Source organism: Hemiscyllium ocellatum, chromosome 6 (genome assembly GCF_020745735.1).
Source record: "Hemiscyllium ocellatum isolate sHemOce1 chromosome 6, sHemOce1.pat.X.cur, whole genome shotgun sequence".
Taxonomy (NCBI): Eukaryota; Metazoa; Chordata; class Chondrichthyes; order Orectolobiformes; family Hemiscylliidae; genus Hemiscyllium; species Hemiscyllium ocellatum.
The window spans coordinates 121415630-121443129 of NC_083406.1; the positions used below are offsets into that span (position 1 = coordinate 121415630).

General features: G+C 51.0%; 1 protein-coding gene across 3 annotated transcripts in view; it reads right to left on the minus strand.

Moving 5' to 3' along the window:
• LOC132816569 (cGMP-dependent 3',5'-cyclic phosphodiesterase) overlaps positions 1–27500 on the minus strand; it is a 312596-nt gene that overhangs the window by 23997 nt on the left and 261099 nt on the right. For all 3 annotated transcript variants that reach the window (XM_060826337.1, XM_060826336.1, XM_060826338.1), the window contains 8 exons: positions 26859–26971; positions 22747–22824; positions 20747–20869; positions 17084–17154; positions 11129–11251; positions 7520–7607; positions 5314–5361; positions 91–165 (listed from right to left, as the gene is read on the minus strand). In XM_060826337.1, the coding sequence (XP_060682320.1) occupies positions 91–165; positions 5314–5361; positions 7520–7607; positions 11129–11251; positions 17084–17154; positions 20747–20869; positions 22747–22824; positions 26859–26971 (719 nt within the window). The remainder of the gene's footprint in view (positions 1–90; positions 166–5313; positions 5362–7519; positions 7608–11128; positions 11252–17083; positions 17155–20746; positions 20870–22746; positions 22825–26858; positions 26972–27500) is intronic.

Here is a 27500-nt window from a genome sequence, read left to right on the forward strand (position 1 = left end):
CTCTCCCCCCACCTCTCCCGTACCGACACATTCCAGCTGATCCATAATCCATCCCGCCCTGCCCCGAACACTGTGGGCTCAGGCATTTACCTTTCGAGAGAAGTATTCATAGATGTTACACCCCTCGGAATTCAAGATGGCAATGGCTTGTGCAAAGTGATGTCTCTGCGAGAGAGAAGGAGGCAGTTAGAATCTGTTTGCGATATTGGCGTTCAGAGGATTCAACCATCACAATCCCGGTAACCTTGCTTCAACCCAGAACCCAACCAACAGCCCTACCCCATCCCCAACAAAACCCCTGACACCACCCCGTTCACTACCATTCGCCCCCCCCCCAAGCACAGACCCCGACCCACTCCTGCCCCTGGTGCACCCTCCACTGCTGTTTCCCCAGTTACTCAAGGCTCCTTGTCAGCTGCAAGTCTACAGTGTTGCCTCAGAGTCAGAAGGTTTCGGATTCAAGTTCCACTCTGGAGTGTTACCAGGACAACAAATGAGGGAGACCCAGTGGATGGAGTGTATTTTGTAAAGTCCTTGTCTTTATGCTTCTGAGCTTTTTGGAATGTGGACTGTACTGTCTGAAACACACAGGGTAAAAACAATGACTGCAGATGCTGGAAACCAGATTCTGGATCAGTGGTGCTGGAAGAGCACAGCAGTTCAGGCAGCATCCAAAGTGCAGCAAAATCGACATTTCGGGCAAAAGCCCTTCATCAGGAATAAAGGCAGTGAGCCTGAAGCGTGGAGAGATAAGCTAGAGGAGTCTCCACACTTCAGGCTCACTGCCTTTGTTCCTGATGAAGGGCTTTTGCCCGAAACGTTGATTTCGCTGCTCGTTGGATGCTGCCTGAACTGCTGTGCTCTTCCAGCACCACTGATCCAGATGTCTTAAACACAAAGCCCAGCTGTATGTTTCGAAGGAAGGAGTTTGATCCTGTCACTGAACCCTCTGGGTGTGGTTTGGGCTCCAGCAACATGCAGATGAACTGGAGCCGAGGACGGTTTATAAGTGAAGCTGATTGGCTCATCAACTGGGGGCCAATAATTAATGACAGTTTCCCTGCCTGCCAACAACTATGTGATTGGTTGTCAAGGAGAGAAATACGCAGGTCTGCCCCAGCAAAAAAACATAGGAATGTAAGAACTAGGAGCAGGAGGAGGCCATCACACCCCAGCACCACCATTCGGTAAGGTCATGGCTGACCTTCCTGTGGGCTCAGCTCCAGTTACCCACCCACTCACCGTATCCCTCAATTCCTTTAGTGTTCAAAAATCTTTAAAAACATTCCATGAGGAAGCCTCAGCTGTTTCACTGGGCAGGGAATTCCTCAGATTCACAACCCTCTGGGTGAAGAGGTTCCTCCTCAACTCAGTCTGAAATCTGCTCCCCTTTATTTTGAGGCTGTACCCCCTCGTCCTAGTTTCACCTCCCAGTGGGAACAGCCTCCCTGCTTCTATCTTATCTATTCCCTTCATCATTTATATGTTTCTATAAGGTCCCCCCTCATTCTCTAAATCCCAGTCAGTATCATCCCAATCTACTCAGACTCTCTTCATAAACCAACCCCCTCTACTCTGGGATTAACCTGGTGAACCTCCCCTGCACCCCCTCCAGTGCCAGTGGATCCTTTCCCAAGTAAGGAGACCCGCAGTCCTCCCGGTGTGGCCTCACCAGCACCCTATACAGCTGCAACATAACCTCTCTGCTTTTAATCCCTTTATTAACAAAGGGCAAGGTTCTATTTGTCTTTTTAATTACCTGTTGCATTTGCAGACCAACAGGTTGTGATTCCTGGGCAGACACTCTCTCTCTTTCTCTCTCTCTCACTCTCTCTCTATCTCTCTCTCTCTCTCTATTAGTTTTCCACATTGAACCACTTTAACGGAAACCCGTTTATCTTTTCTTCAGTAGATGGTGCACGTTGTGACCGTGAATTGGATGTTCATCAGTAAATCAGCCACCCTCTGCCCCCCATAAACATTTGGAAAAGGAAACTTGAGGAAAAACCTTTGGAAAACCTGCAAGAAACCCTGCCCTTTAGGAATGGACAATAAAATGATGACCAGTCGCTGGTGCACATGTTCCTTTAAAACAAAACCAGCAGGAACTAACCCAACAGATTTGGTGAACAGAATGTGGAACTGTTTCCTCAGGTTTTCCTCCATCCATGTGCTGCTTCTTCCCTGTTTAGGTTGTGTGTGTGTGTGTGTGTGTGTGTGTGTGTGTGTGTTTGTTTCTGTGAGAGTGTGCACATTTCTGTGTTGTATTTTTGTGACCATGTGAGACTGTGTGTGCTCGTGTGTGTTTGTAAGTGTGTGTGGGAGTGCCTGAGTGTGTGAGACTGTGTGTGAGACTGTGTGTGTGTGTGTGTGTGTGTGTGTGTGTGTGTGTGTACGCATGGCATGTGTGTGTGCACATGTGATGTGCGTGTGCATGTGCATGCATGAGAGGAAGTTTATAAGTGGTGTCGAGGTTTAATTTGTAGAGTTTACCTAATTTAATTTAATGTTTTATCTGCAGCCAAGACGCTAATGACCCTGCAGTAAATAGTGATTCCTGTGTATAGAAATATGGTGTGTGCTTTTTCATCACCTCCTGTTTAAACATCATGTAGTTTGGAGATTTTATGCATTTCTTTTAAAAGATTTAACTTTTGTATCAACCTTGGGAACAGTGGGACTTAATTTCCAGCACCCTCTCCCAGCGAGTGATGATGATCTGGATTTTCAGACCTTTTGATAAAGCCTCATAGAAGAAGCTAGTGGGGAAGACTGAAGCACACGGGACTGGTGATCATATCCTGACATGGATTCGGATGTTAGCAGGCAGGAGACAGAGTGTGGGAATAAACGGGTTATTCTGAGAGTCAGTGCTTGGACCCCCAAGTATTCACAATTTGTCTGAGGGAATCGAGTGTAATATTTCCACACTTGCTGACAACAAAAAAACCAAGTGGGGGTGTGAGTGGTGAGGAGGATGTAAAGAGGCTTCTTGGTGATTTAGACAAGTTGAGTGAGTGGGCTAATGTATGGGAGACGCAGTAAGATGTGAATAAATGTGAAAATGTCCACTTTGGTTGCATTAACAGCACGGAAGATTTTTACTTAAATGGCGATGGATTGGGAAACATTGATATAAAAAGGGGTCTGAATGTCCTTGTACCCCAGTCACTCATAGAATCATACAGTAAGCAGGGTGATGGTGGTATAGTGGTGAGCATAGGTGCCTTCCAAGCAGTTGATTTGGGTTCGATTCCCGGCCATCGCAGTGTTGTGGTTTGTAAACAGCCCTTTAAAGGAAAGGCACTGGGATAAATCGAGGAAATAAATTGTGGGCGGCATGGTGGCACAGTGGTTAGCACTGCTGCCTCACAGCGCCTGAGACCCGGGTTCAGTTCCCGCCTCAGGCGACTGACTGTGTGGAGTTTGCACGTTCTCCCCGTGTCTGCGTGGGTGTGCTCCGGTTTCCTCCCACAGTCCAAAGATGTGCAGGTCAGGGTGGATTGGCCATGCTAAATTGCCCGTAGTGTTAGGTAAGGGGTAGATGTAGGGGTAGGGGTAGGGGTGTGGGTGGGTCGCGCTTCGGCGGGTCGGTGTGGACTTGTTGGGCCGAAGGGCCTGTTTCCACACTGTAAGTAATCTAATCTAATCTAATGAAGAGGCCCTTCAGTCCATTAAGTCTGTACTATCATAAATATGCTACTGCCTACATTGGTCCCACTTTCCTGCAGTAAATTGATGGCTTTGACTGATTTAATGTTTCAAATGTTCAACCAAGTGCTCAATTAAACCTGAGTCAAGATTAGAGTGATGCTGGAAAAGCACAGCAGGTCAGGCAGCATCCGAGGAGCAGGAGAATCAACATTTCAGGCAAAAGCACTTCATCAGGGATTTCTGATGAAGGGCTTTTACCCAAAATGTCGATTTTCCTGCTCTTCAGATGCTGCCTGACCTGCTGTGCTTTTCCAGCACCACTCTAATCTTGACTCTGATCTCCACCATCTGCAGTCCTCATGTTCGCTCAATCAAACCTGTCAGGGCAGGAGAGAAATAAACAGCAGCAAAAGATTATTTCTCTCTCTTAGTTCTCTGCAGTCAGCCACTTTAAACCTGAACAAAACCAGCATTATCTGCTCTTCAGCAACTTTTAATAACATTGTGAGGGGTCCAACCTCAACTCCCCTCCCAGGTTGTGCAATCCACATCCCCACCACCCTCTGAGCGAAAAAGGTTTCCCTCAAGTTCCCTCCCTTTCACAACCACCACCCTCCCCATCTGTGAGGGTAGCGTCAGCTGCCTGTCTCGATCACATGTGGCCAGACAAAGCCACAGGATGGAGGGTAATTCTAACTGAGGAGCTGTTGGGTGCCCCGGTCAGGGGCAATTCTTTAACTGGCTCAGTCCAGCGAGAATTCAGTGGGAGCCGTTTGGGACTTGATCAGCAGCTGTTCCTCTGAGTAGACTCAGCTGTGCTCGCGTGAGTCAGAACCAAGTGGCAACAAAATGCCAAGGATGCTGCAAATCTGAAATAGAAACAGAAAGTGCTGGGGGGAGGGTGGTAATGAGGAGGTTTCTGTGAAGACTGGAGCAGAGTTTACACTTCGGGTCAGGTCTGAATCTTGTTCAGAGGTGAAAATGTGTTGCTGGAAAAGCGCAGCAGGTCAGGCAGCATCCAAGGAACAGGAAACTCGACGTTTCGGGCATAAGTCCTTCATCAGAGGTGTAAGGGACAGGAAAACAGTGTTCTTTTTACGCTGTAGATCGATGTGGGGAGGAGCAAGTGGAACAGGGGCCCAGAGCAAAAGGCAGAGGAGGTGATAATATTAGTGGAGGAGAGATACATAAATGAAAAATAGGTGTTAATGGTAGACGTTAATAATGGAAGATAGGTCAACACTGTTCAGAGCACATTCACACGAACAAGGTACTGGGAGGTGGGTGGGATGCATTTGTGCACAGCATGATCCCACAGACAGCAAAGTGATAACAACAGGATAATCTGCTCCATATTCCATGGTGTGTCACTCCAGCTTCCTCTCAAGGTTTTGGGGTCATCCCTAACTCCAGGGCTCGAGACCCAAAACTAAGGGGGGGTTGGGGGGGGGGGGGGGGAGACTGGGGAACTGCTGTTGCGTTGGACAGGCCTGGTTTTCAGAGACTGTGACAGCACCATTCACCATTTGGAGTTTGGAATCTTGTGCAGTGATTGGTCTATTCCTGGGACCAACAAGACCTAGTCGGCCTGACATATTCTGTTAACGTGGGTGTGCCCTTCGTTGTGACCAGAGGTAAAGATGAAATGAAGTCACATACCTCCATGACTGATCCTTCCGAACTATACAGTGCAGCCAACACAGACTTCTGTAAATACAAGACAAGTTTCATGTCATTACAAAGGGTTCGTCTCTTCCATGTAGGAAGGGTTTTCAGGAGCCGAATAACAACCTCATTAACACTTAAGACTAAAAGACACAGGAGGTAGGCCATTCAGCCCATCCAGTCTGCTCAGCAATGAGATCGTGGCTCAACACCACTTCCCTTTCTTTTCCCCATCACCCTCAATTCCCTTAAGAGTCTTGTCTATCTCAGCCTCGAATATACTGAATGACCCAGCCCTCTGTGAAACTTCAGTGAAACATCAAGAAATGCATTTGTATAGCAACTTTCATATCAATGCATTAGAGGTAGTGCGGGGTAAGTTCACCTGGCTGACAGCTGGGAGGAGGGGTTATCCTATGCAGAAAGCTTGGGCTTATAGCCATTGGAAAAATGGAGAGGTCACCATTGTCCTGTCGGACCACAGACTGTTCTCTCTCGGTGAGGGTTTAACCTGAGGGTCACCAAGACTCGGGTGAGGGGTGAGATTGAGAAACCACAGCCAGTGCGGGAAATGAACCCACTCTGTTGGTATCACACTGCATTACAAACCAGCCATCCAGCCCACTGAGCTAACCAAACCCAGAAAAGAACACAAGGTAATCCAACTGAAGCATTTAAGATTCTGAGGAAATGGTGGAGGAGTCCAGAACTAGAGGGCATAGGTTTAGGGTGAGAGGGGAAAGATATAAAAGAGACCTAAGGGGCAACGTTTTCACACAGAGGGTGGTACGTGTATGGAATGAGCTGCCAGAGGATGTGGTGGAGGCTGGTACAATTGCAACATTTAAGAGGCATCTGGATGAGTATATGGATAGGAAGGGTTTGGAGGGATATGGGCCGGGTGCTGGCAGGTGGGACTAGATTGGGTTGGGATATCTGGTCGGCATGGACGGGTTGGACTGAAGGTCTGTTTCCATGCTGTATAACTCTATGACTCTATGTGGCAGGATAAATGCTGATAGGATGTTTCACATTTCAACAAACGGGGGACACAGTTTAAAAACAGGCGACGTCCCTTTGAAGATGGTGATGAGGAGAATTTCCGTCCTCTCCAGCAGGGTCATGTTTCTGAGGAACTCGCTTGCTCAGACAGCAGTGGGGGCAGGGCTGTTAAATATTTTTAAGGTGAAGGGGAATGGATTCTCCTGAGCTGAGGGAGTCGAAGGGTTACTAGGGTTTGACAGGAGTAAGGAGTTGCAGACATATTTGGTTCTGCTGTGATCCTACCGAATGGTGGGGCAGCATAGTGGGGCCGAATGGTCTCCCGATTCCCATGCTCAGGGATCACTGGACACCTCAGAGTGCTTCACAGCCAATGAAGTCCTTTGTTGTAGTGTGTCACTACTGTTGGACTGTGGGATAGGGGACAGCCTATCTGCACATAGCGAGGTCCCACAGCCAGCCATGTGATGGCAAGCAGAGAATCTCCTTCATGCTCCACAGTGCAGACCCTCACCGCATCGCGAGATTCTGAGGCTGAGTCCCAATCCAGGGTCAGAGCCCCAAACCCAAGGCCGGTGCTCCAGTGCAGGACTCAGGGAGTGCTGCTCTGTTGGAGGCACCATCTTTAGTATGGGATCCTTCTCCATTGGACCGTGGCTCAGTTTTGGAGGCCTCCTTAGTGGTCTGGCCAATCGCTATCTCTCAATCGGCCTCACAAAGGAACAGGTGATCCAGTCACTACCCCATTGCTGTTGGTGGGCTCCTGCTGCACATCGATTAGCTCCTCTGCAAGTTGGGACATCGGGTCAGCATGGACATGTTGGACCGAAGGGTCTGTTTCCGTGCTGTATGACCAATCCCTCACCCTGGGTTGGGATTTGAATCCAGGTCCCCAGAGTATTCCCTGGGTGTCAGAATTAATAGCCAGGGATAACACGGCCAGGCCAGCGCCTGTGCTGAGTGCTTAAGGCTTCATTGACCACAAGCTTCTCAGTGACTCCTGGTGTTCAAGGAGGTCTCTACAGAAACCAACTGAGGTATTCACGCTGCTACCAGGCCTGACTGAAGTTGAGGGAGCCGCGTACAGGCTATGGAGCTGTTGGAGTTACGTGCTACTGCCCACCTGTGGCAGTTCAGGTCCATGACAGGAATCCTCCACCCTCTCCCCTGCACAGCCCCCAGAGGTCCCAGCACTCACCGACGCCACCTGAAACGAGTTTGTGGTCCCTCGATGGTCGAGGTCATGGCACATACATGACACAAACAAAGCCAAAATCTCCATGTCCCTGCCAACCCAAACAAGGAAGAAAACCACATGTCAGTCCCATCGTGTGGAATCAGGTCCTCCCCAGAGTGAGCAAGCTGTGGTGTCAGGGAGGGGGGTGTTGTTAGCTCTGTCCACATCTTGCACCATCAGCTTGACAGGTTTCCCAGGAGAAAGCAACCTTTTTCAATCCCGACTTCCAGAATCCCAACAATTAAATCCCATCCCATTCATTCCGACTGAGTATATTCCCAATAAACCCAATACCTTCCCATTTATTTCCATTATAGAGATTGCAAACCCTTTCCTAATCACTCCCGCTGGATCCTAAGGGATTAAACCCTTTCCCAATCCCTCCCATTCAATCCCAATGGAACAAACCCTTTCCCAATCCCTCCCACTCAATCCCAATGGAACAAACCCTTTCCCAATCCCTCCCACTCAATCCCCATTGAACAGACCCTTTTCTAATCATTCCCACTCAATCCCACTGGATCAAATCCTTTCCCAATTCCCCCACTCAATCCCACTGGACCAAGCCTGTTCCCAATCACTCCCACTCAATCCCAACTGAACAAACGCTTCCCAAGTCACTCCAACTGAATCCCACTGGAACGCACCCTTTACCATTCAGAGCTGAAAATGTGTTGCTGGAAGAGCGCAGCAGGTCAGGCAGCATCCAAGGAACAGGAGAATCGACGTTTTGGGCATGAGCCCTTCTTCAGGAATCTCTGATCTCCAGCATCTGCAGTCCTCACTTTCTCCTTTATCATTCATTCCCATTTAATCCAACAGAGGGAACAATTCCTATTCAATAATCCCACTGGGAAAAGCTGAGACTCAATGATCCAATCGTTTGCAATAATTGCTGCATCACGGACCTTACACACTCCAATGTATGAAATCCTAATCTCTTGCTATTGATTCATAATCCACAGAATTTCAGAGACTCTATGCCATCCCCCTTCTTCCTCATTTCTCATTGTGAAATTTCCATGGAACCTTAATTTCTCTCTCTCTCTCTCTCCCTCCTCCACTCTCTCTCTCTCTCTCTCTCTGTCTCTCTCTCTCCATCCAGTTTATTTCTCTCTCTCATCACTCGAATGAAAGGACAGGGAGCTAATGCTTCAGCTGCACCGTGCTCTGTTCAGAACAACTCCAGGAGTCACTGAGTTCACTCCTGGACTCTGTACCTCATGAAGGAGACACTAGTCTTGGAGAGTGAACAGCGCAGATCAGCTGCAATGATCCCAGGAGAACGATGAGTAAATTATAAAGGTCGGAATACACAACTTACAGGGGTCAATGATTTCAAAACATTCAGAGAAAACTGACAGGCTGGAGTAGAGCTGTTCCCTGCTGGGTTAGATTCCGGTATGAGGGGCCATTGGACACAGGGATGGAGAGGTGGTCAGAGAGTGGAAGACTCCTCTGTAAATGGCTAGACCAAATCTTGTCCCATTTTCAAGTTGGGATTGCTACGTTTTTGGAGGAGAAAGTGAGGTCTGCAGATGCTGGAGTATCAGAGCTGAAAATTCCTGATGAGGGGCTTATGCCCGAAACATCGAATCTCCTGCTCCTTGGATGCTGCCTGACCTGCTGCGCTTTTCCAGCAACACATCTTCAGCATTGCTATGTTTTTGTTCATCAGAGATACCCAGTGAAGTTAGATGCTAAATCAGCCATCATCTCACTGAGTGGGGAAATACTTTCAATAGCCACATCCCATGCCCTCACACACCCAGAGCAACTCAGTGGTTGGCACTGCTGCCTCACAGCGCCAGGGTCCCGGGTTCGATTCCAGCCTCGGGTGACTGTCTGTGATGGGTTTGCACATTCTCCCCATGTCCGCCTGGTCTAAAGGTGTGTAGGTTAGAGTGGATTAGCCATGGGAAATGCAGGGATCAGTTATGGGAATGCATCTGGGTAGGATGCTCTTCCGAGGGGTGGTGTGAGTTGGCTGCCCTAATGTCTTCTTCCTGCACTGTTGGGACTCGAGCATACAATTAGGCCATTCAGCCCCTCGATTGTGCCTTGCCATTCTGTAAGGTCACAGCTGATCGGATTACTCCACATCCTTGCTTTCCCCAGCTCAGATCGGGAATGTGAGGACGGACAACGTTTAAACAGGCCACAATGAGGCAAAAAAATCACTCAGTGACAAAGACCTCTCACCAAAACCTGCTGAGATGTTTCTCTCTCCTCTCCCCCTTCACACGGGTCTGTGTTAACACACGGGCTCCTGGTGACTGACTGAGACTGAACCACTGGAGGGAGCCAGAGACCACTCGCTGATCCCTCTCGCCCTCATCCTGCTCCCTCCCTCCCTCCCTCCCTCCCTCCAACACTCACAACGTTTCTCCTTCACTCACTTCCTAACTCTCCTCCGGGTTCCTCCCTCTTTCCTTTTCACCTGCAGCTTGGCACACCCTCGATCTCCTCCTCCCACCCTCGATCTCCTCCTCCCACCCTCGATCTCCCTCCCTCCATCCCCCTCACACTCCCTCCCTCCCCCTCCCCTTCCCTCCATCCTCCTCACCCTTCCCCATCCCCCTCGCCCTCCCTCCATCCCCCTCACACTCCCTCCCTCCCCCTCCCCTTCCCTCCATCCTCCTCACCCTTCCCCATCCCCCTCGCCCTCCCTCCATCCCCCTCACACTCCCTCCCACCCACTCACTCTCCCCCATCTCCCTCGCCTTCCCTCCATCCCTCTCGCCCTCCCTCCATCCACCCTCACCCTCCCTCCCTCCCCCTCGCCTTCCCTCCATCCCCCTCGCCCTCCCTCCATCCACCCTCACCCTCCCTCCCTCCCCCTCGCCTTCCCTCCATCCCCCTCGCCTTCCCTCCCTCTCCCTCACCTTCCCTCCCTCCCCCTCGCCTTCCCTCCATCCCCCTCGCCTTCCCTCCCTCTCCCTCGCCTTCCCTCCCTCCCCATCGCCCTCCCTTCATCTCCCTCGCTTTCCCTCCATTCCCTTGCCTTCCCTCCATCCCGCTCGCTTTCCCTCCCTCCCCTCACCTTCCCTCCCTCCCCCTTGTCTTCCCTCCCACCATCCCCCTTGCCCTCCCTCCCTCCCCCTCGCCCCCATCTCCCTCCCCCTCGCCCCCCTTCATCTCCCTCCCCCTCGCCCTCCCTCCATCCCCCTCGCTTTCCCTCCCTCCTCCTCACCTTCCCTCCATCCCCCTCGCTTTCCCTCCCTCCCCCTCACCTTCCCTCCCTCCCACTCGCCTTCCCTCCATTCCCCACGCCCTCCCTCCATCTCCCTCGCCCTCCCTCTGTACCCCTCGCCCTCCCTCTGTACCCCTCGCCCTCCCTCCCTCTCGCTTTCCCTCCCTCCCGCTCGCCCTCCCTCCATCCCCCTCCCCTTCCCTCCATCCCCCTCACCCTCCCTCCATTGCCCTCACCCTCCCTCACAATCTCTCCCAGCCCCTCTCATTCCAGGCTCCCAGGTCAACTTCCTTCCCTTCCCTAGGTCCCCTGCCTGCCCCTATCCCTGGGACCGGCCCCTCACACACCCCCGTGACTCCTGCCCACCCCGTACTCACTGGAGGTAGTCAGGCAGCGGTAGGTTTTTGAAGAGGAGGTAACAGAAGTGAGTGACTGAGAAGGCGTGCATCCAGTTGTGGTAAGGCAGGTCCCTGTACCCACGCCGAACCATCATACAGAACCTGGGGAGACACAATCAGGCAGCACCCTCCCAGTCACAACCAGCGTTCCAGAACATTCTCTCCCAGCAAGGACCACCCTCCAGCCCACCCCCAACCCCTCGAGTGCCCCCCTCCCCGGTCTGGAGGTGAGGGAGGGTTTTCGGAATGCTGGGTGGGGGAGTAACTGGGACACTGATTGCTTCGCAGGAAGGTGGATGCTAGAAGCAGGCCATTCGGTCTATCGAGCCCGGTCTGTCCGGTGGCTGACCCACTTCCCCTGCCTTCCCCCCAGCTCCTGACACCCTGGACCTACCCCCCACCCCCACACCTACCTCTGTCCTGAAGAATACTCAAAGACCCTCCTTTGCAGGAGGGAAGCGGCAAAGACTCGGAAACTATCTCCAGGTCTCTGTTCCAATTGGGCAACACCTTCTTTCCAAACACAGAAGGGGGCCACTCAGCCCACCAGGTCTGTGCTGGCCCTTTGATAAATATGCAGCATTTAAACCACCCACCCAGCTTCCGCAGCAGAACGGAGGGACTGGGTCCCCATCTGCCCAGGCCCCATTCCCGGTTGGAGGTTGGTGAGGAACCAGAGTCCGACTCCCTCCCTGGTGGGGAGGAGGAGGCAGACCCTCACTCACACGGAGGGAAATTATTGAGGGTCCCCTCGCACCAGACAGTTGAGGTGCTCAGTCAGTGCACACCCACGGGGACACTTCATCAAAGCCGTAATCAGTCAGGGCTCGGCCTCTGTCAGCTCCATCAGCCTCCCAGCAGCAACCTCACCCACCTCACTATCGTCACACAACACACCTCACTATCCCCACACCACACACCTCACTATCCCCACACCACACACCTCACTATCCCCACACCACACACCTCACTAGCCTCACACCACGCACCTCACTATCCCCACACCACACACCTCACTATCCCCACACCACACACCCCACTATCCCCACACCACACACCTCACTAGCCTCACACCACACACCTCACTATCCTCACACCACACACCTCATTATCCTCACACCACACACCTCACTATCCCCACACCACACACCTCATTATCCTCACACCACACACCTCACTATCCCCACACCACACACCTCACTATCCCCACACCACACACCTCACTATCCCCACACCACACACCTCACTATCCCCACACCACACACCCCACTATCCCCACACCACACACCTCACTAGCCTCACACCACACACCTCACTATCCTCACACCACACACCTCACTAGCCTCACACCACACACCTCACTATCCTCACACCACACACCTCATTATCCTCACACCACACACCCCACTATCCCCACACCACACACCTCACTAGCCTCACACCACACACCTCACTATCCCCACACCACACACCTCACTATCCCCACACCACACACCTCACTATCCTCACACCACACACCTCACTATCCCCACACCACACACCTCACTATCGTCACACAACACACCTCACTATCCCCACACCACACACCTCACTATCGTCACACCACACACCTCACTATCCCCACACCACACACCTCACTATCCCCACACCACACACCTCACTATCGTCACACAACACACCTCACTATCCCCACACCACACACCTCACTATCGTCACACAACACACCTCACTATCCCCACACCACACACCTCACTATCGTCACACAACACACCTCACTATCCCCACACCACACACCTCACTATCGTCACACAACACACCTCACTATCCCCACACCACACACCTCACTAGCCTCACACCACACACCTCACTATCCCCACACCACGCACCTCACTATCCCCACACCACACACCTCACTATCCTCACACCACACACCTCATTATCCCCACGCCACACACCTCACTATCCCCACACCACACACAAATCACTATCCTCACACCACACACCTCACTATCCTCACACCACACACCTCACTATCCCCACACCACACACCTCACTATCCCCACACCACACACCTCATTATCCTCACACCACACACCTCACTATCCCCACACCACACACCTCACTGTCCCCACACTACACACCTCATTATCCTCACACCACACACCTCACTATCCCCACACCACACACCTCATTATCCTCACACCACACACCTCACTATCCCCACACACACCTCACAATCCCCACACCACACACCTCACTATCCCCACACCACACACCTCACTATCCCCACACACACCTCACTATCCCCACACCACACACAAATCACTATCCTCACACCACACACCTCACTATCCTCACACCACACACCTCACTATCCCCACACCACACACCTCACTATCCCCACACCACACACCTCATTATCCTCACACCACACACCTCACTATCCCCACACCACACACCTCACTGTCCCCACACTACACACCTCATTATCCTCACACCACACACCTCACTATCCCCACACCACACACCTCATTATCCTCACACCACACACCTCACTATCCCCACACACACCTCACTATCCCCACACCACACACCTCACTATCCCCACACCACACACCTCACTATCCCCACACACACCTCACTATACTCACACCACACACCTCACTATCCTCACACCACACACCTCACTATCCCCACACCACACACCTCACTATCCCCACACCACACACCTCACTATCCTCACACCACACACCTCACTATCCCCACACCACACACCTCACTATCCCCACACCACACACCTCACTATCCCCACACCACACACCTCATTATCCCCACACCACACACCTCACTATACTCACACCACACACCTCACTATCCTCACACCACACACCTCATTATCCCCACGCCACACACCTCACTATCCCCACACCACACACAAATCACTATCCTCACACCACACACCTCACTATCCTCACACCACACACCTCACTATCGTCACACCACACACCTCACTATCACCACACCACACACCTCACTATACTCACACCACACACCTCACTATCCTCATACCACACACCTCACTATCCTCACACCACACACCTCACTGTCCTCACACCACACACCTCACTGTCCTCACACCACACACCTCACTATCCTCACACCACACACCTCACTATCCTCACACCACACACCTCACTATCCCCACACCACACACCTCACTATCCCCACACCACACACCTCACTATCCTCACACCACACACCTCACTATCCTCACACCACACACCTCATTATCCCCACGCCACACACCTCACTATCCCCACACCACACACCTCACTATCCCCACACCACACACCTCACTATCCTCACACCACACACCTCACTATCGTCACACAACACACCTCACTATCCCCACACCACACACCTCACTATCCTCACACCACACACCTCACTGTCCCCACACCACACACCTCACTATCCCCACACCACACACCTCACTATCCTCACACCACACACCTCACTGTCCTCACACCACACACCTCACTATCCCCACACCACACAACTCACTGTCCTCACACCACACACCTCACTATCCTCACACCACACACCTCACTATCCCCACACCACACACCTCACTATCCTCACACCACACACCTCACTGTCCTCACACCACACACCTCACTATCCCCAGACCACACACCTCACTATCCCCACACCACACACCTCACTATCCCCACACCACACACCTCACTATCCCCACACCACACACCCCACTATCCCCACACCTCACACCTCACTATCCTCACACCACACACCTCACTATCCTCACACCACACACCTCACTATCCTCACACCACACACCTCACTATCCTCACACAACACACCTCACTATCCCCACACCACACACCTCACTATCCTCACACCACACACCTCACTGTCCCCACACCACACACCTCACTATCCCCACACCACACACCTCACTATCCCCACACCACACACCTCACTATCCCCACACCACACACCCCACTATCCCCACACCTCACACCTCACTATCCTCACACCACACACCTCACTATCCTCACACCACACACCTCACTATCCTCACACCACACACCTCACTATCGTCACACAACACACCTCACTATCCCCACACCACACACCTCACTATCCTCACACCACACACCTCACTGTCCTCACACCACACACCTCACTATCCCCACACCACACACCTCACTATCCTCACACCACACACCTCACTATCCTCACACCACACACCTCACTGTCCCCACACCACACACCTCACTATCCCCACACCACACACCTCACTATCCCCACACCACACACCTCACTATCCTCACACCACACACCTCACTGTCCCCACACCACACACCTCACTATCCCCACACCACACACCTCACTATCCTCACACCACACACCTCACTATCCTCACACCACACACCTCACTATCCTCACACACACACCTCACTATCCCTACACCACACACCTCACTATCCCTACACCACACACCTCACTATCCTCACACCACACACCTCACTATCCTCACACCACACACCTCACTATCCTCACACCACACACCTCACTATCCCCACACCACACACCTCACTATCCTCACACCACACACCTCACTATCCTCACACCACACACCTCACTATCCTCACACCACACACCTCACTATCCTCACACACACACCTCACTATCCCTACACCACACACCTCACTATCCCCACACCACACACCTCACTATCCTCACACCACACACCTCACTATCCTCACACCACACACCTCACTATCCCCACATCACACACCTCACTATCCTCACACCACACACCTCACTATCCCCACACCACACACCTCACTATCCTCACACCACACACCTCACTATCCTCACACCACACACCTCACTATCCTCACACCACACACCTCACTATCCCCACATCACACACCTCACTATCCTCACACCACACACCTCACTGTCCTCACACCACACACCTCACTATCCCCACATCACACACCTCACTGTCCCCACACCACACACCTCACTGTCCCCACACCACACATCTCACTACCCTCTGCTCTGGCCTTTAATGATTTATGGAGGGAAATGTAAACTGTTTGAGGTGAATTCTCCGTTGACCTTCTCGCACAGTCTGACAGGTAGAAGGTAGAGTATTCAATTCCCTTAACCCATGGTCCACTAACACGGATTGTGTACCTTTTCCTCAGAGGCTGTCAGAAATAGGGTCCATTCGGCCTCTTTGACCTGACACAACCACTTGCCCTTTAGTGGAATTGTCAGTGTCCTCCCCTTCATCGATTCATTGACACCTGGGACAGTTGAGTCCCCAGCTTTCAACGTCCTGGGGCACCTCAACAGTCACGGAGTGTCAACCTAAAAATACGCCCCCGCTCTGCCCTGTCTCTGCCTCCTGGCTGGACCCCCCCTACTGTCCATGGTATTATGTCACTTCCATCTCCACGCACCCCCACAATGAAACAAAGGATTGCTGATTGCTGCAGATCTGAAACAGCAACCAAAGAAATTGCTGGTGAAACTCAGCAGGTCTGGCAGCATTTGTCTGAAGAAAGTTTTGAGACCAGTGACTCTTCATCAGGGACGTTGTTTCTCCAGCAGTTTCTGGTTAGGCTCCATCAGGCCTTAAATTATCTACTGACCCTTTGTGCGACCCCTGGTTGAACATCTTTTGGAAATCCAGGTCTGCTCCATCTACTTGTTCCCCCTCATCTATCTGTCAGGAATAGTCCTGATGAAGGGCTTATGCCCAAAAGGTCGACTCGCCTGCTCCTCGGATGCTGCCTGACCTGCTGCGCTTTTCCAGCAACACACTCTCAACTCCGATCTCCAGCATCTGCCGTCCACACTTTCTCCCCCGTGTCTGAGTCTGGATTGGAATCCTACCTTGTTAAAGTCCTCACGTCGATCTTGTAGGTGGTTGTGAATTTCATATCTTCCGCCATACTCAGTATCGCCTGCAATCAGGAGCAGAAACAATCCCGATTAGTAAACGAGAACATCAGAAAGACAGTTGACCACACGGCACACACTCAGCACCAGCATGAAGACTTCCCGTGGAAGCTGGGATGAGGAATCTGTGAGGAGTGCCATGGATTAGCGAGCGGAGAGAATGTGGGAATCACACTCATGTCAGGGAGTGCAGGTCAGCGCACAGATTTCATACAGTAACCAGTTTTTCAGCCTTAGCTAACGAATGATAGACTGGTGTTGGAAGCAGTCCAGAGAATGCTGGGTTTTATTTCAAAGGCAGGAGAGTATACAGGGCTTGTTAAAACTTTTCAAGGGACTAGTCCAACCACAGAAGGAATACTGGGAACAGTTTTGGCTTCCTCAACCTTTTTTTAAGATTCCCTCCAGTGTGAAAACAGGCCCTTTGGCCCAACCAGTCCACACCGACCCTCCAAAGAGTAACCCACCCAGACCCATTTCCCTCTGACTAATGCACCTCACACTATGGGCAATTTAGTATGGCCAATTCACCTGGCCTGCATATTTATGGACTGTGGGAGGAAACCCACGCAGACACAGGGACAATGTGCAAACTCCACACCGACAGTCACCCAAGGCCGGAATCGAACCTGGGAGCCTGGTGCTGTGAGGCAGCCGTGCTAACCACTGAGCCACCTAGCCACCGTGCCGCCATTCAAAGACAGAGAAACTGGCACTGGGGACAATCCAGAGAAAACTCACACAGGTCAGGTGTGTGTGTGCATGCGCGTGTGAGAGTGAGCCTCTGTGTGTGTGTATGAGAGAGAGAGACACCGTGTGTGTGAGTGAGAGTTACAGTGTGTGTGAGAGAGAGAGTTACAGTATATGTGTGTGTGAAAGAGAGTTACAGTATATGTGTGTGTGAGAGTTACAGTATGTGTGTGAGAGAGTTAGTGTGTGCGTGTGAGAGAGTTACAATATGTGTGTGTGAGAGAGTGTGTGTGTGTGAGTTACAGTACATGCGTGAGAGAGAGATACAGTATATATGTGTGTGAGAATTACAGTGTATGTGAGAGAGAGTGTTACAGTGTGTGTGTGTGAGAGAGAGTTACAGTATGTGTGTGTGAGAGAGTTATTGTGTGTGTGTGAGAGAGAGTTACAGTGTGTGTGAGAGATAGTTACAGTATGTGTGTGTAAGAGAGAGTTACAGTATATGTGTGTGTGTGAGAGAGTTACAATATGTGTATGTGAGAGTTACAGTATATGTGTATGTGAGAGAGAGTTACAGTATGTGTTTGTGTGTGAGAGAGTTACTCTGTGTGTGTGAGAGTGACAGTATAAGTGTGAGAGTTACAGTATGTGTGTGTGTGAGAGAGTGACACTGAGTGTGAGACAGTTACAGTGTGTGTGTGTGAGAGAGAGTTCCAGTGCGTGTGTGAGAGAGATTTACAGTGTGTGTATGTGAGAGAGTCACTGTGTGTGTTAAAGAGAGATTTACAGTATGTGTGTGTGAGAGAGTTACTGTGTGTGTGTGTGAAACAGTTACAGTGCGTGTTAGAGAGAGATTTAGTGTGTGTGTGAGAGAGTGTTACAGTATGTGTGTGTGGGAGAGAGTTACAGTGTGTGTGTGGGAGAGAGTTAGTGTGTGTGTGAGAGAGCTACAGTATGTGTGTGAGAGTTACAGTATGTGTGTGTGTGAGTTACAGTGCGTGTGTGAGAGAGTTACAGTGTGTGTGTGAGTGTTACACTATGTGTGTGTGAGAGTGAGTTACAGTGTGTGAGAGAGTTAGTGTGTGTGAGAGAGAGTTACAGTGTATGTGAGAGAGTTACTGTGTGTGTGTGTGTGAGAGAGATTTACAGTATGTGTGAGTGTGAGAGTTACAGTATGTGTGTGTGTGATATAGAGTTACAGTATGTGTGTGTGAGAGAGTTAGTGTGTGTGTGTGTGTGTGTGTATAAGCTTAGCATCAGTATTAAGTTTACACCAAATGAATGATTTAATTGTTCATTAAAGAAATTGGCAAATTTGCATGTCAGTTAATTTAAACTGATTATTAACCTATAAAATTGGCTTCATCAGGAGCCGGGTCTGAGATTTTTTTAATGTCTGTTGTGGGATGACATCCAGACAGGGATTCCTCCCACCTCCGACATAATGAGCTGTAAGTGGATCATCTCGGATGATGTTGGAAGATTGGCAACGTGAGGGTGAGTTGAAGTTATTTCATTACAGTGAATTTTATTGAGACTTTCCGAAACTTCGAATCGATGCCCATGAGTTGGGAGGTTCTGGGTTGGTGAAAGGTGCAGTTTTTCTCTCCTGAGTGAGGCATGCCTTCAGTTGCCGTGGTCCGAGGCTCTGGAAATGCCTGTCTCAGACCCTCCGTCCACCTCCCTGTCACCCTCACCCTCCCGCTCCCATCAAGCTCTCAATTCCACTGCTCCATGTGAGTCGGTGCCAAACATCATCTCATTCCACTAACAACAACTTATATTTACATAGCACCTTTCCACTGTCCTAAGGTGCCTCAGCTGCAGCTGCAGTGAAACAAGAGATGGGTTGGTCATCAATGAGTCAGTCAAAGAGTTCGCTGTCACATGGACAAATCAGATCCAAATTTAATGCTCGAATCAGTCACAATTTTTCAACACTTGCTTCCACCTTCAAGATGAAGGGCTGATGTTACACTAGCTGCTGGATTTATATCTAGTTTCATGGAATAAAACTCAAGAATGAAAGAAATAGGAGCAGGAGGAGGCCTTTCAGCCCATCTGCCATTAGATAGTATCCAAGGTGTTTTCAATTCCATTTTCGAGTCTGTGTTTCGAAGAGTGAGAGGTGATTTCATTGGAACGTCCCGGATTCTTAAGGGGCTTGACAGGGTCATTGTTGGGAGGATGTTCCCCTCATGGGAGGGTCTAGGACCAGAGGACAGTCTCAGAATAAAGGGGCACCAGTTTCAGACTGAGATGGGGAAGAATTTCCTCCCTCTGAGGGGAGTGAATCTGTGGAATTCTTTACCACAGAGGGCCGTCGAGGCTGGGGCATTGAGTCTGGTCAAGGCTGAGAGAGAGGGATTGTTAATCAGGATCGGGAACCCAGGGTTATGAGGGAAAGGCAGCAAAATGGAGTTGAGGATTGTGATATTGGCCATGATCGCATTGAGTGACAGAACAGACTTGATGGGCTGAATAGCCCACTTTGACTCCCATGTGTTTTGGTCTTACGGTCTTTTGGTCTCCCTCCCTGTGCACACCCCCTATCACCCCTACCCTGCCAAGCCCTCTCAAGGATCGTACACATCCCACTAAGAGCACCTCTGACTGTTCTCAACTCCAGGTACTCCCAACATTCCTCATGAACACAGCAGAGGAACAGACCATTCGGCCCTACCTGTCCAGGCTGGTCTTATGTACCATTCAAGTTTCAGACTGGCCCACAGTTTGATAACTCCTCTATTCCTTTGCCCTGGTGTGCTGATCAAGATTCCCTTCCAATGGGCCTCCCTCCCAAGTACACCTTGGGAGCGGGGTCTACACTCTCACCAGTCTCTGGGGAAGGAATGTGACCTTCTTCTGTTGAGCGATGGGTTTTGGGAGATGCAGTGGTGAACCTACCATGGTTGTGTTTTCCTCAGGAATCGAGCGGGGAGTGAAGGAGAATTTGGAAAAGTCTGGATGGATCTCGTCCGCTGGTTGTATCCCGTACCTCAGCATTTTCACAACCTCATCGTTTGTAACCTGCATGGAAGACATGACCCGTTAGCAGCGGGAGGGAACTCCAAATCGCCCAAAATGGCCGTCGGTCATCTGGAACCTCCTCAGCTTGTGCACTCAATCCATTCCAACCACAAGAAGAGAGCAGTGTCACATCTCCCAGCCTCCATAACCTTCAGCTCAGTCAAAGCTCTGCTCCCATCCTCCTAACTCACACCCAGTCCCACACACGGGGTCAGGCAGTGCCTGGAATTGCAAATTCTTACCCTTGGTTTCAAATTCCCTCCCTATCATTGCAATCTCCTCCAGCACTGCTACGCGCAGACAGATCTATGCCCCTCTGATTCTGGGGCACACATCCCTGTTCCCATCACTGGGCAACTGAAGGGGGCAGGACTGAGGGACACTGCATTTCAATTGAGGCAACCATCGATGGTTCCTCCTCAGTTTACAGCCCTGCATCTAAAAGTGTCAGTGATACCTCAGAGGGATAAACTGCACCATTGGAATCACATCACAGGAAAGATGGGAATGCGTTGGAGAGAGAGAGAGATTGACAACAGTGATTAGAAACGTCCGTGCTGAGGAGAGATGGAAGAAATTGGGATTCGTCTCCCTGGAGAGGAGAAAGCTGGGATAGCGGTTTTCAAAATCAGGAGTGAGAGTTAAGTTGTTCCTGCTGGGAGAAGGATCAAGATCCAGCGGGACACAGATTTAAAAGCATTTTGCAAAAGAAGTAACGTGGGAATTTGTTTTTGCTCATGAGTAGAGTCAAAGGCCATGGCCCTGCTCTCTGGTTAGCGAGAGATGACGAGGAGTGGTTTAATCAAAAGGTCATGAGGGAAGGGGAAGGTTGAGAAGGAGAGACCCTCATGGTGACCTCAGTTGGTGCAGGAATTAAACTCACACCGTTAATGTTATTCACTGGCCATCCAGCCAACTGAGCTAACCTGACCCTGGTCAGAGTGCACTACCTGGAAACGTGTCAGAGGCATGTTGAGCTTATGAGTTCAAAGCGGGGGGGAGGGGCACTGACCCTCTGACAGTGCAGCACTCCCTCAGCACTGACCCTCCGACAGTGCCCATTCGCTAAGCACTGACCCTCTGACAATGTGGCACTCCCTCAGCACTGACCCTCCAACAGTGCGGCACTCCCTCAGCACTGACCCTCCAACAGTGCGGCACTCCCTCAGCACTGACCCTCCAACAGTGCGGCACTCCCTCAGCACTGACCCTCCGACAGTGCGGCACTCCCTCAGTACTGACCCTCCGACAGTGCAGCCCTCCCTCAGCACTGACCCTCCGATAGTGCGGTGCTCCCTCAGCACTGACCCTGTGACAGTGCTGCACTCCCTCAGCACTGACCCTCCAACAGTGCGGCGCTCCCTCAGCACTGACCCTGTGACAGTGCGGCACTCTCTCAGCACTGACCCTCCGACCGTGCTGCACTCCCTCAGCCCTGACCCTATGACAGTGCAGCACTCCCTCAGCACTGACCCTATGACAGTGCAGCACGCCCTCAGCACTGACCCTCCAACAGTGCTGCACTCCCTCAGCACTGACCCTCCGACAGTGCGGCGCTCCCTCAGCACTGACCCTGTGACAGTGCTGCACTCCCTCAGCACTGACTATCCAACAGTGCAGCACTCTCTCAGCACTGACCCTCCGACAGTGCTGCACTCCCTCAGCACTGACCCTCCTACAGTGCCCACTCCCTCGGCACTGACCCTGCGACAGTGCGGCACTCCCTCAGCACTGACCCTCCGACCGTGCGGCACTCCCTCAGCACTGACCCTCTGACCGTGCGGTGCTCCCTCAGGACTGACCCTCCCACAGTACAATACCAGTCTGGGATGACGGTCAGAGTGTAAGTGCGGTGGGACATGCAGAGGTTTCCTTACCTTGAGGTGGTACATCATCATTTCATTCGCCAGGTGACTCCTGTACTGGGCTTCATGAACCTTTTTGTACAATAACGACTGCGGGGAGAGACAGAAATATTTGGAAAATCAGCATCACATTTGTAATGACAAAGGTATATATACAGTTCATCATCTCAGATAGCATGTACCTTTCATCACTAATCTGCTGACTCAAGTCGTTCTCACAGTCCTTCCTTCACCTTTTCAAAACCCAGCTCTCCCAATGGCTGTGCTCAAATGTACAACCTTAGAATCTTAAAGCTCACTCAAAGGCCATTCAGCCTATCGTATCTGTTCTAGCTTTTTGTAAGTGCCAGGGAATTAGTCCCACTTTCCTCTGCTCCCTTCCCCGTTTCGTTTGGTTTCATTTTCAAACACTTCTGCTGTTCCCCCTGGACCCAGGCTGGGGGAGCGCTGACACAGGGGAGGTTGGTTAACCTGGCACGGGCTGGAAACCCAGCCCAATGCACTCCACTTGGTGCCAACGTGCCCGCACATGGGTGTTCCTCTGCCACTGGCGCCCAGTTGGAACTGCCCTATTAACACCCTGTGGGGATGAGAGTTCAATCCAATGCCTCTGTGGTCAAATTATGATATTCCAAGGAGAGTAGGTGCATAGGAACGCCACCCCCTGCAAGGGATCCAGGGAGAAGGCAGCAGAATTGTGCTGAGAAACATATCAGCCACGATTGGGGGATCAGAGTTGATGGGTTGAATGGTCTAATTCGGCTTCTATATTTTATGGTCTTGCAGTCTTATGCAAGTTTCCCTCTGACCCATCCTGACTTGGAAATATATCACCATTCCTTCACCATCGCTGGGTCACAATCCTGGAATTCCCTCCCTAAGGGACATTGTGGGTCTACCCACAGCACATGGACTGCAGCGGTTCAAGAAGGCAGCTCACCCCCACCTTCTCAAGGGGGCAACTAGGGATGGGTAATAAATGCTGGGCCCACATTCCATGAGCAAATAAAACAAAAGTTTCCTCCTCCTCACTTGCTGTTGCTGCGTACTAACCTTATCTGATTCACACACCAGGACACCCAGATCCTGCTGTAGCTCAGAGTCCTGTTGTCTCTCTACACTGAAATAATATAATGCTTTCCCAGCTGATGTGGACGGGTTCACCATTTCCCACGCTACACTCCATGTTATTATCCACATCACTTTGCCGATCCCATGTGACCTTGCAGTCTCCCTATGCCCCCTGTCCAAGTACTTTCCTACTTTCAGGGAATTCAACTACCATTCATTTGGTCTCTTCATCCAAATCATTGCTATCGATCGTAAAAGGTTGACCCCCTCTCACTGATCCGCACCATAACACACCTCTTGTTACATCGCTTCACCCTAACCACCGGATGCCTGGAGGAAGAACGTCTCATATTTAACCTGGGGACCCTCCAACCCCAGGACATCAATGTGGATTTCACCAGTTTCCTCATTTCCCCTCCCCCACACCTTATCTCCAACTCGGCACCACCCTCTTGAGCTGTGCATCGTCCTTCCCACCTATTCACTCCATCCTATCACCTTCTCCCCAACCTCCATCCACCGATCGTACTCTCAGCTACCTTCCCCCAACCCCACCACCCCCCCGCAACCTCCCCAGCTCACAGCTTCATTCCTGATAAGAGCTTATGCCCGCAACATCGATTCTCCTGCTCCTCGGATGCTTCCTGACCTGCTGTGCTTTTCCAGCACCACACTCTCAAGTCTGATCTCCAGCATCTGCTGTCCTCACTTTCTCCTTGTTATGTTTTGCCAACCTGGAAATGATTCATTTAGACCACATCTTTGTCACTGACCAATCCCATATTCACATTAACGTGTTAACCTTCTTCTTATTTTTTGCAGGGCCATTTGATGTGGCAATGTATCCAACACCTTCTGGAAATCTGGCACTGACAGTTCCCTTTTACCCAACTTGCTTGTTACTTACTCAAAGAACTCTGACAGATTGGTCACACACAACCTCCCTTTCACAAAACCATGGCGACTCTGCCTGGTACCACTGAATGGTGAGGTCCTCTCCACCTCTGGCCAGTGTAGACTGACCCTTGCCCAGGACTTGCCAGAGTGGGATAGTCTGTAATTATGGAAGACGCTGGGGAAATCATAGGGGAGAGGAGAGCGAGGGGTCAGCAGTGTTCACAGCCCCCTGCAACACTGGGGAGTGATGGGATTCGGAACCTATCTTAGTGCTGCCTCTGGTGCTGTGATATTATCCCAGCTTCATTATGACACTCACCAGAATAGTGTTGGCAGCATGAGGTAAGGCCAGGGTATCCTGTGCCAGCATCACCTTACCCAGCCAGCATTGAAATTGTGCCCTCTCTGTCTCCAACTCCACCCGTCTAACATTTGACAAGTACAGTCTAATTAATATTCCACTCCCCCCAGTCAGGAATCCTGCTGCTGAGTCTGACATCCCACTCCCCCAGTACACACCCCACTCCCCAAGTTTGACATCCCAAGCCTCTCCTTCAAAGATCCACCTACACTCACAATCTTGTAAGAATCCAGCTTTGCTGATAAATGTTGACAGAGTCAGAGTCACAGAGTCCTACAGCAGGGACACAGGCCACTTGGGGTAAAAAATGAGGTCTGCAGATGCTGGAGATCACAGCTGAAAATGTGTTGCTGGTTAAAGCACAGCAGGTCAGGCAGCATCCATTCCTTGGATGCTGTCTAACCTGCTGTGCTTTAACCAGCAACACATTTTCAGCACACAGGCCACTTGGCCAAAACTGGTCCACACTGACCAAAATGTCCATCCTCTCTAACCCCATTTCCCTGCACATGGCCCATATCCTTCTAATCCTTTCCTATCCGTGTATTTGTCCAAATGCCTTTTAAATGTTGTTAATGTACCCGCCTCAACTACTTCCACTGGCGGCTCATTCCATATGCGTACCACCCTCTGTGTAAAAAAGGTTGCCCCTCAGGTTCCCTTTTATTCTTTCCCCTCTAACCTTAAACTGATGCCCTCTAGTCCCCAACCCTGGGAAAAACACACGGAAAAAGACATGGTCAGCACTGCTGCCTCACAGCGCCAGGGATCCGGGTTTGATTCCACCCTCGGGTAACTGACTGTGTGGAGTTTGCACGTTCTCCCCGTGTCTGCGTGGGTTTCCTCCGGGTGCTCCGGTTTCCTCCCACAGTCCAAAGATGTGCAGGTCAGGTGAATTGGCCATGCTAAATTGCCCGTACTGTTAGTAAGGGGTAAATGTAGGGGTACGTGTGGGTTGCTCTTCGGCGGGTCGGTGTGTACTTGCTGGGCCGAAGGGCCTGTTTCCACACTGTAAGTAATCTTAATTGGCTATGCTGAATTGCCCATACTGTTCAGGGATGTGTAGGTTGGGTGAATTAGTCAGGGGGAAGTGTACAGTAGTAGGGTAGGGGAATGGGTCTGGGTGGGTTACTCTTCAGAGAGTCGGTGTGGACTTGTTGGGCCAAATGGCTTGTTTGCACATTGGAGGGATTCTAATCAATGAAAGACCGAGTGTATTCACCCTATCCATGCCTCTCTTGGTATAAATGCATTCGAAGCAGTTCAGGTCAGGCTCCCTGTACTGGACTCTGGGTTGTGGGATTGTCTTATGAGAAAGAGTTCGAAAGACTGAGCCTACAAGTTTGGAAGAACGTGAGATGATCAAACTGAGACATCAAAGATTTGGAGGGGACTGGGGAAGGTTGGTGACTCCCCTTGTGGGAAAGACTACCACCAGGGGACACAGGTTAAAAATGATGGGTCTCCTGCTTTATTTCAGGGACCAGGAGGGATAGTCTTCTCATGGTGTACCCTGTGTCTTCGGAGCTCTCATCCCCCCGAGACCGATGGAGATAGGGCCATGGAGTGTTTAAGGCAAAGGAGGATGGATTGCTGACTAGAAAGAAAGACAAAGCTTACGGGAAAAGACAGGAAAGTGAACCTGAGGCCACAATCAGATCAACCATTATCACATAGAATGGCAGCGCAGGCTTGAGGGGCTGAATAGCCTCCTCCTGCTCTAAATGCAGCTAGTGTTAATAACCTGGCATGTTTGAAAGCGTTGGGTGTCTCTGTTGGAGATGGCAGTACTCACATGGGCAATGCTGATTCCACAGTAGATAGAGAAGGCCAGAGCTAAATCTTCATCAAACTTGGTAAACCAGGGTCCGTTTATTTTGTTACATAGCTCTGCAACTCCGACAATCTCTGCATAAAGAAAGAGAAAGAGGAGAACAACAGGTGTCAGAACACAAGCCAGACTTGTTGTTGGGAAGATGCCATCTGACATCTCAGCGTTCAGGCCATTCCATGATGTTTACTTCCATATCCGAGCGTTAGGGACTGGGAGAACTCAGGAAGTGTGGCTACCAATTTATACACAGCAAACTCCCACAAAAGTCAAGGGTAAGGTCACCATTATCTCGGGGAACCTTAGGCTCATTAGGGAGAGAGAGAGAGAGATAGAGAGAGAGAGAGAGATAGTGAGAGAGACAGAGAGAGAGAGACAGAGACAGAGAGAGACAGACAGAGAGAGAGAGAGACAGAGAGAGACAGAGACAGAGAGAGACAGAGAGAGACAGAGATAGAGAGAGAGACAGAGAGAGACAGAGACAGAGAGAGACAGAGAGAGACAGAGATAGAGAGAGAGGCAACTGGTGGTGGTTTAACCTGAGGGTTACCACGCCACCGGAGAGGGGAGGTATTGAGCAGGAGAGTCCTGCATGGTAACCCCAGC